This window comes from Equus asinus, chromosome 21 (assembly GCF_041296235.1).
Source record: "Equus asinus isolate D_3611 breed Donkey chromosome 21, EquAss-T2T_v2, whole genome shotgun sequence".
In the NCBI taxonomy this organism is placed as follows: domain Eukaryota; kingdom Metazoa; phylum Chordata; class Mammalia; order Perissodactyla; family Equidae; genus Equus; species Equus asinus.
Window position 1 is genome coordinate 8,932,665 of NC_091810.1, and position 18,222 is coordinate 8,950,886.

Genomic DNA, 18,222 nt, shown 5'->3' on the forward strand with positions numbered 1-18,222 from the left:
TTGGTGGGAAGTCTGCACTCCTACCCCCTCCCAGCAGGGAAAAGATCTCCACCTGCAATGGGGAGTCTGAACATTTCCCCACACCTGGAAGGAATGAGGTGTTGCTCACCTCTTCTCCCCTGCTGGAGTGATGTAACAGAAAGCCAGCTAAGACAAAAAGTTTAAGTACTACCCAAAGTCTCATAATACAATACCCAAAATGTTCAGCTTTCAATCGAAAATAATTCTTCACACTAAGAATCAGGAAAACATCACACAGTGAAGAAAGACAAACAATAGATGCCAACACAGACATGACAAAAATGTTAGAATTACCTATCTGACAATGATTAAAAGCAACTATTAGCAAAATAAATTAACACACATATGAATAAACTTGAAATAAATGGAATAATTGAAAGTCTCAGCAAGGAGATGCAAAATATGTGAAGCAAAACTGATATCAGTGAAAAGAGAAGTAGATCCACAAATACACCTTATGACTTCAATAAAGCCTTCTTAACATCTGATAAAAACCTCAACAGAAAGTCAGCAAGAATATAAGAGAACTCAACGTGATGAACTGATAAGATCCAAGCAACATTCATAGACACTAAATCCAACAACATAGAAGACGTATTAATTTAAAATGCACAAAAATATATAGACCAATATCCCTCACAATTATAGACATAAAATTCCTTAATATATTATCAAATTATATTTTGCGGTATATAAAATATATATAGCATGTCCAACTGTGGATTACTGCAGGGATGCAAGCCTAGCTCAATATGAAAAATCAATCAACGTAATTAACTGTATGAAAAGATTAAAGAAGAAAACTCACATGATCATATCAATCAATGTATAAAACAATTTGACAAAATTTAACACATGATTAAAAAAATCTCAGTATGTTAGGCATAAAGAACAGCCTCACCCTGATAAAATTGATCCACAGAAACCTACAGCTATCACTATCCCTAAGGAGGAAATATTTAACATTTTCCTGCTATCACTGAGAACAAGGCAAGGAGGCCCATCCTCACTACTCTTATTTAATATCATACTGGAAGTTCCAGTGAGTGCAATGAGACAAGGAAAGAAAAGACATGCATATAGAAAAAGAAGAAATGCAACCATGCCTTTTTTGCAAAGGACATGACTGCTTCCATAGAAATTTCCATGGAATCTACAAATGAAAATTTCTATAAGTAATAAGTGGCTTCACCAAATTTGGAGGTCACAAAATTAGTATACAAAAATCATTTGGATTTCAGTATACTAGCAATGACGCATTGGCAGAAATTTAAAGTATATAATCAGTTACTATTCTTCAGAGATGAAAAACTTAAGTGTAATTCTAAGAAATACACAAAAAATTTGTAGAAGTCTTGTACAGATCTTGGATTCTGAGAACTTTCAAATGCAGATGAAATTAATCAAAAAAAGTCGATCTAAATAAATGGAGAGACGCAGTACATTCGTGAGTCGGAAAATTTAGTATTGTAAAGAAGTCAATTTTCTTTTAAATTGATACATGTATTTAATATAATTCCCATCAAAATCTCAACAAGACATTTTGTAGATACAGAAAAAATTATGCGAAAATGTGTATGGAAAAGCTAAGGAGCACGCATAGCTAAAACACTTAAATAAGAGAATAAAGTGGGAGAAATAAGGCCACAAGCTTGTAAAAGTCAAAGTTACAGCGTTTAGAGCTGAATGGTTTTGGTAGAAGGATAGACGCAGATCAAGAGCACACGGTAGGCGTGGTTGGCGGCATTTTGGATGTCCATCACGCAGCCCCGCACAGCCCTCCTGCATTACTCACCGCGACCAGAGAGGGCGCGAAAGGAACTGGCCCTGAGGAGAGAAGCGGATTCCCCCGCCAGCCGGAAGTCCGCGGTGGGCGTGTCAGGGGGCGTGGTCGGCGCTTGGAGGCGGGGCCGCAGCGGCCAGCCCCTCCCCCAGGGCCCTCAGAGCCGGCGGCGGCGGCAGTTGGGCGTCAGCGGACTTGGCAGCGGGGACGTTGGCGGCAGCGGCCCCTCAGAGCCTGGACCCTGGTGAGGGCGCCGACCCCGGTCGTGTGTGGCAGGCGACAGTCGCGGGCGCTGAGCAGGGACCAGACTCCGCTCGCGCTCCTCGTCCTGAACGCGCTGACTGACTGGAAGGTGTCGCCGCCCCGCGTGCCCCCTGAGGAGGATGTGCAGGTTTGTCCTCAGGGACCGAGGGCTCCAGGCCCGGCCGAGGGGGCACAGGGCGGGGCTCAGGGCGTCCGAGTGGCTCCTGAGCGCGGAGTCAGTGGGTTTGGCTCATTTAACTTGAGGCTTTGGGAAGTACGAGGGTAAAATAGGGCGAATTGTGCAGGATTTCAACTCTAAACAGCCTCGTCATTTAGGTCTTTTGGGTAATATTGAAATTTCAAAAACTGCAGAAAGTAGTTTGTCAACGGCTTTATCATCGATTGATGTGATAGCGATCACGGAAAATCACTGTTTTGCAGTTGCATTTCCTGTCGGTGTCATTTGGGGCTGTTTTGAGAGAAAACTACAAACTTTAGATGTGGTGGTTGAGAGGGTGGAACTGAAGGGCGGATGTCACTGACGTGAGAAGCTGGAGCAGGCGGATCAACGGTCAGAGAGCGGACCCGCGGGTCCCAGGGCCTGAGAGAGGGGGCTGGGCGTTCATGTTCAATGGGAACAGGGTTTGTATGAGATGGGGAGTGTTCTGGAAAAGGGTAGTGGTCATGGCTGCACAGCATTGCGGATGGACTTAATGCCGCTGCGTGCACACGTAAAGACGGTCGGAACGGTCAATTTTGGGTTATACATATTTTACCATAATGAAAACAGATGATTAGGAGTGGAGAGCCGTGCTTTTTGTGCCAGCTTGTCCTCAAAATGCTCCTTCCCGCTTTCCTGCGATCATTTGGAGCAGAGAGGATCTCCTTTCTAGATCCATTATGCCTCCCAGGAAGTTTATCGTGGAGATTTAAACAGTGTAATTTCTTTTAAGTCTTAATAAGTTTGCAAAGAAATTGGCTATCTGGGGTGAAAAGCCATAGGGAGTTAGGATTGGGGGAGAAAAGATTCCATCTTTCTTTCTTTCATATGGTAGTTCAAGTATCAGTTTTTGAGGAATCTCCATCCTGTTTTCCAAAGTGGCTACAACAGTTAACATCCCACCAGCAGTATATGAGGTTCTCCTTTCTCCACGTCCTAAAACACACTTGCTATTTCTTGTCTGTTTGAATAGCCATTCTGCTTGGGTGTGAGGGGGTATCTCACTGTAGCTTTGATTTGCATTTCCCTAATCTTTTCAAGTGCCTGTTGTTCATCTGTATATCTTCTTTGGAAAAATGTCTGTTCAGATCCTCTGCCCAATATTTAATTTGGTTTTACTGTTGATGTTGAGTTGTATGAATTCTTTATGTATTTTGGATACTAATCCAAATATTAATGCAAACATCTTCTCCTAACTTAGTTTGTCTTTGCATTTTGTTGATGGTTTCCTTTGCTATGCAGAAGCTTTTTAGTTTGATGTAGTCCCATGTGTTTATTTTTCCTTTTGTTACTCTTGCCTAAGGGTGCATGATATTCAAAAAGATACTAAAGCTGACATTTAAGAGTATATTGCTTGTGTTTTCTTGTAGGACTTTTATGATTTCAGATCTTACATTCAAGTCTTTAATCCATTTTGAGTTAATTTAGGTGTATGGTGTAAGATAATGGTCTACTTTCATTCTTTTCCATGTGACTGTCCAATTTTCACAACACCATTTTTTGAAGACTTTCCTTTCTCTCTTGTACGTTCTTGGTTCCTTTGTCGGAAATTAGCTGCCCATGGATGCGTGGTTTATTTCTGGGCTCTCAATTCTGTTCCATTGATCTGAGTGTGTGTTTTTCTGCCACTACCATGCTGTTTTGATTACTGTAGCTTTGTAGTCTATTTTGAATTCAGGAAGTGTGATACCTCCAGCTTTGTTCTTTTCTCTCAGGATTCCTTTGGCTATTCAGAGTTTTGTGTTGTTCCATATAAATTTTAGGATTCATCATTGTATTTCCATGAAAAATGTTGTTGAGATTCTCATTCACAGTGCATTGATTCTGCAGATTGCTTTATGTAATAAAGACATTTGAACTCTGTTTATTCTTCCAGTCCATGTACGTGGAATAGCTTTCCATTTCTTTATGTCTTCTTCAATTTCTTCCAATAATGTCATATTTTTCAGTGTATGGGTCTTTGACCTCCTTGGTTAAATTTATTCGTAGGTATTTTATTCACTTTTTTGAGACTGTAAATGGATTTTTATTTTTGATTTCTCTCTCTGCTAGTTCCTTGTTAGTGTATAGAAATACAACTGATTTTCATATGTTGATTTTGTACCCTGAAACTTTACTGTATTCATTAATTATTTCTAGTAGTTTTTGGTTAATTCTTTAGGGTTTTCTACATAGAAAATCATGCCATCCAAAACTAGTGACAGTTTAACTTCTTCCTTTCCAATTCAGATCCTTTTTATTTCTTTTTATTGCCTAAATTCTCTGGCTAGGACTTCTAATACTATGTGGAATATAATGGTGAGAGTGTACATCCTTGTCTCGTTCCTGTCTTTAGAGGAATAGCTTTCACTTTTTCACCATTGAGTGTGATGTTGGCTGAGGGTTTGTGGTATATGGCCTTTTTTACATTCAGGTACTTTCCTTCTATTCCTACTTTATTGAGAGTCATTATCATAATTGGATATTGGATCTTGACAAGTACTTTCTCTGCATCTATTGAGATGTTCATGAGTTTTTTATTCTTCATTTTGTTAATGTGGTGTCTCACATTGATTGTTTTGTGGATGATGTTGAACCATCCCTGCATCCCTGGAATAAATCCCAATTCATCATGGTGTACGATTCTTTTAATGTATTGTTGTATTTGATTTGCTAATATTTTGTTAGGGATTTTTGCATCTGTGTTCATCAGCAATATCAGTCTGTAACTTTCCTTTTTCGCATTGTCCTTATCTGGCTTTAGTTTTAGGGTAATGTTGGCCTCATAAACTGAGTTAGGGAGTGTCCCATCCTCTTCAACTTTTTGGAAGAATTTCATAAGGATAAATATTAAGTCTTTGAAAGTTTGGTAGAATTCACCAGAGAAGCCATTTGGTCCTGGACTTTTGTTTTCTGGGAGGTGTGTATTACTGTTTTAGCTTTCTTACTAGTGACTGATCTATTCAGGCTCTTTATTTCTTCTTGATTCAGCTGCAGGAGGTTATATGATTCTAAGAATTTATCTTATTCTTCTGGGTTATTCAATATATTGGCATATGGCTTTTCTTAGTATTTTCAAATAATCTTTTCTATTTCTGTAGTATCTGTTGTAATTTCTCTTCTTTCATTTCTCATTTTATTTGAACATTCTTTTTTTATTTGTGAGTCTTGCTAAGGGTTTGTCAATTTTGTTTTTCTTTTTGAAGAAGCAGCTCTTATTTTCGTGGATCCTTTCTTTTCTTTTTTTAGTCTATATTTCATTTATGTCTGATCTGATTTTTATTATTTCCTTCCTTCTGCTGACTTTGGGCTTATTTGTCTTTTTTCTCCTACTTCTTTAGGTAGAGTTAGATTATTTATTTGAGATTTTTCCTGTTTTTTCTCCATACTGCTTTTACTGCATCCTGTAAGTTTTTGTATGTTGTATTTTCAATTTCATTTGTCTCCAGGTGTTCTTTTGATTTCTCCTTTGATTTCTTCATTGATCCAATAGTTGTTCAGTAGCATGTAGTTTAGTCTCCATGTATTTGTGAGTTTTCTAGTTTTCTGCTCCTAGTTGATTTCTAATTTCACACCACTGTAGTCAGAAAAGATGCTTGATATGATTTCAATCTTCTTAAATTTATTGATGCTTATTTTCTTTTCCAACATATGGTCTATCTTTGAGAATGTTCCATGTGCACTTGAGAAGAATGTTTAGAATATCTATGCTGGTACTTTACAGTAGAATATTATATATAGAGAGAGAGAAAGTCCATCTGGTCTAGTGTTTGCTTTAATGCCAATGTTTCCTTGTTGACTTTCTGTCTGGATGATCTACCCATTATTGTAAGTAGGGTGTTAAATTTCCCTACTATTATTCTGTTGCTGTCAATTTCTCTCTTTACTTCTGTTAATAGTTCCTTTATATCGTTTGGTGCTCCTGTGTTTGATGCATACATATGAATATGTCATGTCTTCTGGGTGGAATGTCCCTTTTATCATTATAGAATGCTCACCTTTGTCTCTTGCTATCTTTTTTGGCTTGAAGTCTATTTCATCTAATATAAGTGTGGTGACACCTACTGTCCTTCAGTTACTATTTGCTTGGAGTATTATCTTCCATCCATTCATTCTGAGCCTTTGTGTGTCTTTAGACCTGACTTAGCTCTCTTGGAGGCAGCATATTATTGGGTCTTGTCTTTTAATCTATCCAGCCACTCTGTGTCTTTTGATTGATGAATTCAATCTATTCCCATTTAGAGTGATTATTGATATGCGAGGGTTTAATACTGCTATTTTATCTATTGTTATCTGGTCGTTCTGTGTTTCCTTGTTTCTTTTTCCTTGTAATTCTGTCTGCAGTTTCAGTCAGCTGGGTTTTTGTGATGTTTTTCTCATTTTCCTTTTTATTTATGATTTATGACTCTGCTCTGATTTTCCAGTTTTGTGGTTAACATAAGGTTTGTATAAAAGATCTCCTAGATGAGAGGTCCTTTTTCTCCTGATAGCACTTTATCTCCATTAGCCTATGAAGATACTATCCTTTTCTTCATCCTGTTCTATGTTTTTATTGTCACAAATTATCCTTTATGTGTGGTGAGTTTGTTATATTAAAGTGGTTATAGTTATTTTTGTTCTGTTTTTTTCCCATTTAGCCTTTATGGTATAACTGTTTACTTAGTATGATATAGAGTTGCAATTTTCTGATTCTGTCTGTGTCTTTATCACCAAGCTGAAATCTTGTCAACCTTTTCCTTTTAGTTTCAGGTACGATGCTCCTTTGAACTTTTCTTGTAAGGGAGGTCTACTGGTGATAAACTCTCTCAGATTTGTTTGTGAAAGCCTTTGTTTCTCCTTTATATCTGAAGGAGAACTTTGCTGGATAGAGTATTTTTGGCTGATAGTGTTTGTCTTTCAATATTTTGAATATATCATTCCACTCTCTCCTAGCCTGTAGAGTTTCTGCTGAAGAATTTGTTGATAGCTTCATGGGGGTTCCCTTTGTAAATTATTTTCATCTCTCTGGCCACCCTCAATATTCTTTCTCATCATTGACTTTTGACAGTTTTAATGTTACATGCCTTGGAGAGGTCTTTTTGCATTGAGATACTTAGGAGATCTATTTCTTTCAAGTACTGGTATATCCAGTTCTTTCCTCAGGGTTGGGAAATTCTCAGCTATTGTTTCTTTGACTAAGCTCTCTGCTCCTTTCTCACTCTCTTCTCCTTCTGGGATACCTGTTATCCTTATGTTGCTTTTCCTAATAGACTCATATATTCCTCATAGAATTTCTTTATTTTTTAAAAAATGTTAGTTCTCTCTCCTCTTCTACCTGAATCATTTCTATGTCTCTATCTTTGAGTTTGCTACTTCTCTCTTTGATATGGGCTGCTGTATTTCCAGTGCTTTCTACTTTATTTTTCATCTCATTTATCGTGTTCTTCTCCTGAATTTCTGTTTGTTTCTTTAAAGTTTCAGTCTCTTTGATGACGTACTCCTTCTCTTCATTAATTTTATTTCTGAGCTCATTGAATTTTCTGAGTTTTCTTGTAGCTCACTGAGTGTCTTCATGACAGCTATTTGAGTTCCCTGTCAGTCAGATGGCAGTCTTCCATGACTTCCAGTTTGATTTCTAGAGACTTCTCATTTCCTTTTTATTCTGCCTTGTTACTGTAGTTCTCCATGGTGTTTGATGAGTTGATCCTCTGCCAGTGCATTTGTGGCAGTAAACACCTTTCTTATTTGGGTAAGACTTTGGGTACTTTGATTCTAGGCTGCTTCTGCATGTTTTTGAGAGCCTGCACACTTCACCATCCACTGCCACTGCAGAGGCATTGTCAGTACCGTCCCTGTGCTGCTTGTGATTCCAAGGTTGTTGGTGCCTTGATGTTTATGATGTTCCTGCATTCTCAGGTGTCACCATCAGGGTGACCAGCCTGCAAACACTTCCTCTGCATTTGGAGTCTCCTGAGTGTCATATTTTCCCACTGGCTCTCCATGGGCTTGGGTGAGGCTGCCCTGTGCTTCACTTGTGCTGCTGCTCCCAGGTTTTATGGCAGCATTGCTGCCAGGATCAGTAGGTTCACAGGTGTCACTGTCACTGCTGGGTGACCAGGGTCTTGTAGACATTCCCTGCTGCTGGTAGAGTGTGTGTCAGGAGTGCCACCACTGGGGGCTGGGTCGTGGGCTCTGCTGTGGCTCCTGAAGCCTCGGGTCTCAGGTGCCATTTGCCACTGCTGGAGAAAGGGCAAGGGCTAAGACATGAGTACCGTTGCTGCTCCTGCAGCATTTGGATGAGTTTGACTATTTTAGAAATCTCGTATAACTGGAACTGTGCCATATTACAGTATTTGTCCTTCTGTGTCTGGCTTATTTCACTTAGCATAATGCCCCTTGAGGTTCATTCATGTTGTAGCATATGGCAGGATTTCCTTTTTGTTTTTTTGGTTCCTCACTGAATTATATTCCATTGCATGTATATGTTAATTTTTCCTTACTGTTTCATTTGTCAGAGGACATTTACGTTGTTTCTACCTCATGAATATTGTGCGTAATGCTGCAATGAACACAGGAGTGAAATTTTCTCTTTATGATCCTGATTTCAATTTTTTAGATAAGTACCCAGAAGTGGGAGAGCGGCATCATATAGTAGTTGTACTTTTGGTTTTTGAGGAAACCCAGTACTATTTTCCACAGTGGCTGCATCACTTTACATCAAACATTTACCCATTTTTCAATCAGGTTATTTGACTTTTTCTGTTATGTCATAGGTGTTCTTTTATGTATTTTTTATAATAACCTCATATCAGATATATAGCTTACAAATATTCTTTTCCCATTCTATAAGTTGTCTTTTCACTTGCTGTTTCCTTTGCTGTGTATATTTTCAGATAATTGTGACCTCCCTTTTCTAATTTTTGTTTTTGTGTCCTGTGATTTGATGTCATGCCCAAGAAATCATTGCCAACACCAATGTCATTATCCTTTTATTCTGTTTTCTTCTAACACTTTTACAGTCTCCACTATTATGTTTAATTCTAATCCACTTGGAAATCATTTCTGTGTATGGTGTTAGATCAGACTCCTCAGTTTTATTCTTTTGAATATGCATATTCAGTTTTCTGCAAACCTTTTTTGGAGAGCTATCGTTTCTCCATTGTGTATTCTTGGCAACCTTGTTGAAGATCAGTTGACCATCTATGCGTGACTTTATTTCTGGGCTCTCTATTCTGTTTCATTTGTATAGATGTCTGTCTTTCTTCCAGTGTAATACTTCATTGACTATTGTAGCTTTGCAATATGTTTTGAAATCAGGAATTATGAGACCTCCAGCTTTGTTCTTTCTCAACATTGTTTTTTTCTGTTTGAGGTATTTCGTGGTTCCATGTAAAGTTTATGGTCAAATATTTTTCTTTCTGTATCAGATAGCATTTGGATTTTGAAAGTAATTGCACTGAGTCTATATAACACCTTAGGTAGTATAGATGTTTTACCAATACTAATTTTTCCAATGGACATTGGATATCTTTCTGTTGATTTGTGTCTTTTTCAATTTATTTCATCAATGTTCTTTAGTTGTCACTGTGCAGATGTTTCAGTTCCTTGGTTAAATTTATTTCTAAGAGTTTTATTCATTTTGATGTCATTGTAAATGGGATTGTTTTCCAAATTTCTTTTGCAGGTAGTGTGTTGTTAGTGTGTGCAAGCACAACTGACTTTTGTATTTTGTTTTTGTATTCTGAAAATGTTCTAAATTTGTTTGTTTATTCTAACAGGTTTTGGTGGAGTCTTTAGAGTTATCTATATATAATATCCTATCATCTGCAGAGACAGTTTTAACTGTTCCTTTCTGATTTGGATGTCTTTTATTTCTTCTTCTTGCCTAATTGCTCTAGCCAGGACTTCCAGTGGTATAGTCAATAGAAGTGGTGAGAGTGGGCATCCTTGTGTTCTTTCTGATCTTAGAGGAAAAACTTTCAGCTTTTCATCATCTGGTACAATGTTAGCTGTGATTCTGCCATATATGACCTTTATTATCTTGAGGTAGGGCCCTTCTATTTTGAGTTGGTTGAATTTTTTGGTCTTGTTTTTATCATGAAAGAGTGTTGAAACTTGTTGAATGCTTCTTATACATCAATTGAGAGGATCATGTGTTTTTTGTCCTTCATACTGTTAATGTACTATATTACACTGATTGATTTTCATATGTTAAACCATCCTTGCATTCTAGCAAATATCTTACTTGTCCATAATGTATAAATTTTTTAAGGTACAGTTGAATTTGGTTTGCTGGTATGTTTTTTTGGGGGGAGGTTGGACTTTTGTGTAAATATTAGGGATATTTTTGTGTTGTTTTGTTTATTGGTTTGTGTTTTCTTTATCTACATCTTATTTCATTGAAGATGGTATTTAAGGTGCTGGCTTTGGCCATTTTGGTGAGTTACTCGGTTTTCCTGCATTTATTTCATGTGTACATGTTATTTTACTTTGATTTTTCTCCTGTTATCCTGTCTCATGTCAACTTAATTCTTAGACTAACCAGAAGGACATAGAGGGTAGAGGAATTGTCATCCTCCCCTACAGTGGGAACACTGCCTGTCACTCTTCCCCAGGAAATACAGCACCTGATTCTTGGCTCCAGCTCCTCTGTGTGTTGAATTCAGGGATTTTGGGCTGGGTGTGTTCTCACTGTTTATATTCTCTGGAGGAGAGTGTTCAAGATTGGAATTAGGAAAGTGTACATTTTTCTAAATGGATACACAACTTAACACAACCAATTTGAATGAAGTTTCAAAAATATAAACTGAGGAATAAAAGAAAATTATAAGACGCATTTATAACTCTGCATAATGTATTGGAGAAGGGGACATGAAAAGTAGTGTCAAATATTCTGAGAAGAGTTAGACAGCCCATTTGTTGTCACCACATTCACAGAATCCTTGTGAACATACTTCTAGAGCAGCAGTGCTGGTTTCCCATCTTGGAGGACTCTTGGTATAAAGCTAAGAACTGTTCACCTGCCATCAAATCTGACCTCCCCACTGACAGAGTGACAAAATGGAGGACAAGGTGTCCATCAGCACAGAACCACTGAGATGGGTCATCATAGGATTATCAGAGTGAACATATGCCCCACACTGTGGCGCCCACCTGGTGTTCTCTATATAAGTGTGTTTTTATATCTTGTAGTGCATCATTGAAGAGTAAATAGTTTGTTTGAAAAATTGAATAGAGTGTCACAATAATTGTTCTCTGTTTCTGGAAACGAGCTATATGTAGGAAAAAGACCTGCACCCCAACTATAGTGGAGAGTGAAAATTGCAGAGTGAGAGGCCTAAAAGCTGACGTGATGGAAATAAATACAGTACATTTTTTTTATTTGAAATACCAACCCACCCATTTCTACCATTTCTGAGATGTCACCTGACATTTCTAGGACAAAGAACATAAAATTTGTTCCTATTTAAATGAAAAGTAGCAAATGGTATACATTTTCAGTATTAATATGAATAATTGCTGGGGCTGGCCCAGTGGCACAGCATTTAAGTTCGTGCACTCCGCTTCAGTGTCCCAGGGTTTGCTGTTTCGGATCCCAGGCACGGACCTATGCATCACTTGTCAAGCCGTGCTATGGCAGGCCTTCTACATATAAAGTAGAGGAAGATGGGCACGGATGTTAGCTCAGGGCCAATCTTCCTCCGCAAAAAGAGGAGGATTGGCAGCAGATGTTAGCTCAGGGATAATCTTCCTCAAAAAAAAAAAAGATGAATAATTTCTGAGGCTCTAATATATAGCATGGTGACTATAGTTAATAATACATTGTTGAACACTTTAAACTTGTTAAGAGAGTAGATCTTAAGTATTCTCACCAAATACAAAAAGGTGATGGATGTGTTAATTAACTTATTGTGGTAATCATTTGAAAATGTGTGTGTACATATGTATTAAATCACCACATTTCACACCTTAAATATAATACAATATTTACTTGTTAATTATACCTCCACACATTTGGAAATAGAATCATTGGAAATTCCATTTGAAAAGCCATATTTATCTGAGTTATCAAATTATGTAAATTCTTCTCTAGTCATCTCTATATATTACCTACTTTTTCTCTCTATGCAACGGAGACTATGTATTTAGTGGACTTCCTATCTCTATGAATTCACTGAGAAATTTGTGTTCATTGTCACTGTGAAAGGCTAAATTATTCACTGAGAAATTAGTAAAGAAATATCACAATATTTTCACTAGTACAGTTCTGTTAGAGTGAACAGGTTGGGTAAAAAATTACATAATTATTTTGTAAATGGAGTATTTTAGATACAAAAAAGAGTAAGATTAAAGCTGTGTTCTAGTTAATAAATTGATGCTCAATCACACACGTTTATTATTTTTTCACGAAAACTATACATAGGAAGAGAAGTGATGATACACAAAATACACAGAACAGGTAAAAATTTCAGGACAAAAGTGAGAGAGTAGCCAAGTTTAAAGCAAAGTTGGTCTCTTTCATGGTACGAAATTCTTCAGTACGAATGCCCATCATGGCTGATTCACGACACATTTCTACCTATATTTGTGTGTGTGTGTGTGTGTGTGTGTGTGTGTGTAAGGGAGAGAGAAAGAAATAAAAGGAAAAGAGTAGGCAAAATACACCTTTCTGAATGTTTCCTTAAGAAGGTGCCTGGTGGGGATAAATAGAGGCAGCTGTGCAGGTCCCCGGACCTCTAGCATGACCCCTGCTCAAAGTAGCCCATCACCTCAGCTCCATCCGCTCTACTGTGTGGTCATTCTCATCTTCTGATGTGAGGGTCCCTGTGGGCCAGAGGATGGTGTGAAACCTCCCTTCTCCTGTCACTCAGCCATGGCTCAGTCACTCAAAGTCTGCTTTCCTTGTCTCCTGTGGTCTCAATCCTTAAGCCCCCTTCACTCCTCAGTCTCTCCCTCCTACAAGGGTCTCGGTTTCACCCTGGGGACGCTGCCCTCTTCGTGGAGCCCCATCCCCTTAGGTCCCAGGGCTGCAGCCCCAGTGTCATCCTGGACAGCTGTGCTGAGAGGTGGGTCCCAGAGCAGCCGACCTCTGTCTTTCTGAGGATGAAGAACAGCCTCTTCTCAATACCTCCCTGCCTTGTTCCTGTTGATGGACCCCCATCCCCACCAGGGGGTACATGAGAGGCATGAAGGGGGAGGGTCGAGGGGCCTGCACCTGCCTCAGTGGAAAGTGGGGTCAGAGAGAGGGGGAGCACCTCCACCTTCCCAAACAGTGAGACGTGGCTGGTCTCAGGGCCTTTGTCCTTCTGCTGTGAGAAAGCAGCACAAATTGTCCCTCTGGGTCCAGTTCTCAGGGCCCTGCGCTCCACTGTGTAACAACTGAAGGGGCATCAGAGAGCCCACCATGTGAGGAGGCCTCTCTATGACACTGAGGGGTCAGCGTGGGGAGGAGGTTGCAGCCCAGTGAAGGCCTGGGTGAGGGCCCCACCCCTTTATGAGGAGGGGACTGTGGAAAAGGCAATGCTTACGGAGGCCCTGCCCTCCCGCAGGTGGGATGCTGACAGTGTATTCTGACATGGTGCAAAGCGCACCATGGCCAGCAGGGGGCGCGGTGGGCATGTGTCTGAACCACATGTGATGAGATAGAGCTGTGACCCAAGCACCTGGCTGCTTAGCTGGTGCCCTCTGCTCAGTGACCCCTGGGCCCCAGCAGATCCTTCCTCCCAAGGTCCCAGAAGAGCCCATATCATAAGTTACCAGCTCCATGTCATCCAATGATAAACTCCAAGGCAAAGCGGATTGAATCTTGGTTCACAGACAGGCTGGGAGAGGTGAGGGGAGGAGAAGGGGAAACAATTTGGATGAAGGGCTCTTGCTCCCATCAGAGTGAGGGAAGGGATGAGGGATAGATAATTGGGCAGCCCTGTGTCATCTGGGGGAGGGAGAGAGAGCTCTGGGGTGTCTCCGTCATGGTCCAGACCCCTCTCCTCACCCTCCTCACTCACTCAAAGGTGACTGGACTCTGGGGTCAGGTCGGGTCCCTAGAAGGATACAGGGACGTTTCCTTCCCCTTGGTGTCCAGCCTGGGGTGTGGGAAGGGCCCTGACTCTCCACCTCTGTGACTCTGTGTCCCTCATTTCAGGGTCCTGGGCACGGTCTTTGCTGACCCAGCCATCCTCGGTGTCAGGGACCCTGGACCAGGAGGTCACCATCTCCTGCTCCGGGAACAGCAACATTGGATCCCATAGTGTGTGTTGGTTCCAGCTGTCAGTGGTGCTGCCCCAAAACTCTGACTCTTGGAAGTACCAGGCCCTGAGAGATTCCAGATGATTCTCTGTCTCCAAGTCAGGCAACGTGGTCTCTTTGACCATCTGTGGGCTCCAGCCTGAGGACGAGGTGATTGTTACTGTCACACATATGACAGAGACCTCAGTGTACTCAGTGCTGTGTGCCCACGAGGAAGTGAGACATAAACCACCCCCCTGGGGCCCCTGATCACACCTTCACTCCTCTGTGATTGACGTCACCTCTGTCACCAGCATCTGAGGGTCTGAGCCCCCTACATGGGTCTGTCGATCTGAGCATGTCCGTTCCTCTGATCCCCTGTAGACTGAGCCATTCCCATCGATGCACCCTCTGCCTGCTCATGTCCACACAGGCAGGAGCTCCTTTTCCAGGGCACCCAGTCTCTCCAGAGAGACAGTGATGGGGACAGAGGGAGGCTGACTCCAGTCATGTCAGAAACAAGAAGGACCTAGAGACTGCGCTGGAGCCAACACGGATCTCACACGATCCCAAGCTCCTGGTGACGACAGTGTTAGGAAAATAAGTGTATTAAATTGTTGGGATCTAATTCTCATGAAAAACTGAAAGAAAACATTCTCCATTTTTGGACTTATAATCGATGATCTAATAAAATTCTGTGCATACTCTGCTGATGCAGCTGAAAGGCAAGCTGCTGTGGCCTCTTTGTAGTGACGGGGACATCCCTCAACCTACACCCCTGGTGTCTAGAATCCCAGCTGCCCAGGTCCCTCTCTGACACCAGGAGCAGCTTCATGAAGAGCATCGGGACAACAGTCCTCCTCTAACCGGAGGGCCCAGGTGTGTCAGAGAGGCCGGGTGGGGTGGGGTCTGAGGGCATGTGGGACAGTGTGGGACAATCCTGAGATGGCCCCTCCCAGCTGGGAAGCCACCCAGGGCTCCAGGGGTTCAGCCATCAGTGTGCTCACTGGGCTGTGCTGACCTCCAGGACCCAGGGTCATCAAGAGCCAGGGCCTCCACCCCCTGGGTCAGCTCATCCCTCCTCTACCTCCATCTCCCTGTGAGGACCAGGGCAGGGAGGCCAGAGGCAGACAGAGAGCAAGGGCTGATTTGAGTGTATCCACTCCACCCCCGATGAAAGTTTCAGGAGATCCAGAGAGACTTAGGGCAGCTCCGTCTCCACAGCACAGCTCTAGGGCTCAGAGTCTGGGTCTCTCCCGTGCCCTGGGCTCCTCTCCTCCTCACCTCCTCACTCCCCACACAGGTGAGAGTGACTTACCCTCGGGATGGAGATCCACCCCCAGCTCTGCCCCACGCCCCCACCCTCCTTCACAGTGAGCTGGGATCCTGCCCTCACACTCCTCTCTGTGCCCTACAGTGTCTGTGGCCCAGGCAGGGCTGACTCAGCCGCCCTCAGTGACCAAGTCCCCAGGACAGACGGCCACACTCACCTGCACTGGAAAGAGCAAAAATGTCAGCCATGAGGGGGCAGCGTGGCTGCAGCAGCAACCCCAAGGCCGTGTCCCCACACTCCTGACCAGCAGGAATAACATCTGGGCCTCTGGGGTCTCCAAGAGATTCTCTGGCTCCAGGTGAGGCAGTGTGGCACCCTGAGCATCTCTGGGCTCCAGCCTGGAACGAGGCTGATTATTACTGCTCCGTGTGGGACAGCAGCCTCAGTGCGCACATGGGGCCCCAGGCCAGTGGGGAAGGAGACACAAACCCTGAGCTCCCCAGGCTCACCCAGCGCATGGGGACCTCCCAGAGCAGCATTCACTGCCAAGGAAAGGACAGGGACTGGGTTCCAGCTGACAATTGTGTGGCCTATTCAGGAGTATTAAAAATAATACAATAAGTGAAAATTTCTTCATCTGCATGATTAACAAATATATAGGCAACATCATTGTGAATGCATTTGTGGCTATATGAAGATGCACATTCTACACCTTAAAAATGTGTAATAAAGGATTTCAAGGTTTAAGTAAGAGAATATTAATTTTTCGAGATTTTTCTTTTCTATTCCATTTGGAGGTGCTGGGTTCCCCTGCTTAGAGGGTCCATCTCTCCGACCTCAAGTGGCCATCTACCAGCGTCACCAGCAACCAGCCTCCCCTCTTTTCCTGACCTCGGTACATGACCTGACCTCTGATTTGAAGGCTCTTCCAGTCTTTCCCAGGGTGATCACTTGACTCATCCCACAGATCCCAGCTTACATATCACAGCTTCGTCCAGGCTCCTTTGTCCCAATATCCCAGGGCACACCCCACATGCACAATGTGCCATCTGCACACCCCACATGCACACAGAGCCATGTGCACAACCCACAAGAAAACACAGAGCCATGTGCACAACCCACATGCACACAGGGCCGTGTCAGCATAGGTGTGTTCCTGTTGCGCCCTTTCACTGTCCTCTCACACACCGAGGTCAGTGTCTGCCACAGCAGGCAAGGTTGGAGCTCTAGGGTGGAATGGACAGAGACTGACAGTTTGAAAATAATTATAGTTTTTCATGAAAATAGAAGTGCAGGTGTGAGAGCATCACTGTCCCCATGTAATCCTAGAAGGCCTTTCTCATTCCACTCTCTTGGGAGTAACGTTGGGGAAGACTGCTGTAAAATCGAACACTCTGCGTGGTGTGCTTAGGGATGTCACAGCGGCTGCGGGATGGGCAGTCACCAGCAGGGGCAGCAATGGAGTGTCCTCAGACTTAGGAGAGGCAGGTGTTGGGTCAGACAGATGTTCAACCACTCAGTGGGCTCCAGGGCAGTTGGGCAACCTGTGTCCTCACTGATGTGGGACTTGCCTTCACCCATGAGGCTTCCTGTGACCCTGTGAGCTCCTGGTTTTGGCTTCCTAACTGATGGTTTCCCATGTAGGTGATTGCCTCCTTTTTCCTCAGGGAGTCTTGAACAAGGTGGGGCTGACAGACCATTACGAGCCCCAATGCACTTCCAAGGAGGAAGTGGGCTCCTGGGAAGACTGTGCAGAAGACAAGACACAGCTTGTGGGCGGAGTCCGCACAGTGGACCCTCAGGAGACAGAGCTCAGTGGCGCCTCAACCAAACCCGGAAGTCTTGTTCTTCCAGCTTCTGGTAGGGGACCTTTACAAGATTTTACGCACAGGACCTGCCTTCTCCTTGGTTCCACATGGAGCAGGTGCTGTGACACCAGACTCACAACGCCTGTCTCAGTGTGTTGGTCACTTGGGCAGAAAGTCCACACTTTCTGCCCTGGAAGTCTGCATGTGGCTTATTCTGGCTCTGAGACAGAAGCCCCATAAGTGTGATGACTGATGTTACTTGGGATGCAGTGTGAGTGGGATGCAGATGATTACCCCAAACCTCAGGTGACTGCCTAATATCTTATAAGATGCTCTTCACTGCTGGGCAGGTGGACCAAGACCTCCCCTTTGCTCCCCCTGTTCCACTCACATGCCTCTGTCACTACCTGTTACCAGTACTAGTGAGTGTTAGTGACTAGTCACTCACTGGGGTGATCTCTGCTGTCACTTCTGCACCGGGACCAGAGTATCTAAGGCCACAACGTTCATTTGGATCATTAAGAATGTCTACTTCTTTGTTCCCATGAATTCTATATCCAAACCATTGATATCATTACTTTAATTGGATTTTCTCATGCTTGCAGAATACTGTGGAATATTAATGGAGGTACATGGGCAAAGGGAATCACCTTTGCCTATTGCTGATCTTTTTGGAAATGCTGCCCTTTAC

The 18,222-nt window shown here is 42.5% G+C and overlaps 1 protein-coding gene across 1 annotated transcript in view; it reads left to right on the forward strand.

Annotated features, from left to right (window-relative positions):
* Positions 1-18,222, forward strand: part of LOC123281305 (uncharacterized) — a 52,793-nt gene that overhangs the window by 8,053 nt on the left and 26,518 nt on the right. The window contains exons 3-4 of the mRNA XM_070493506.1: positions 1,721-2,195; positions 17,391-17,583. Coding sequence (XP_070349607.1) covers positions 1,721-2,195; positions 17,391-17,583 — 668 coding nt within the window. The remainder of the gene's footprint in view (positions 1-1,720; positions 2,196-17,390; positions 17,584-18,222) is intronic.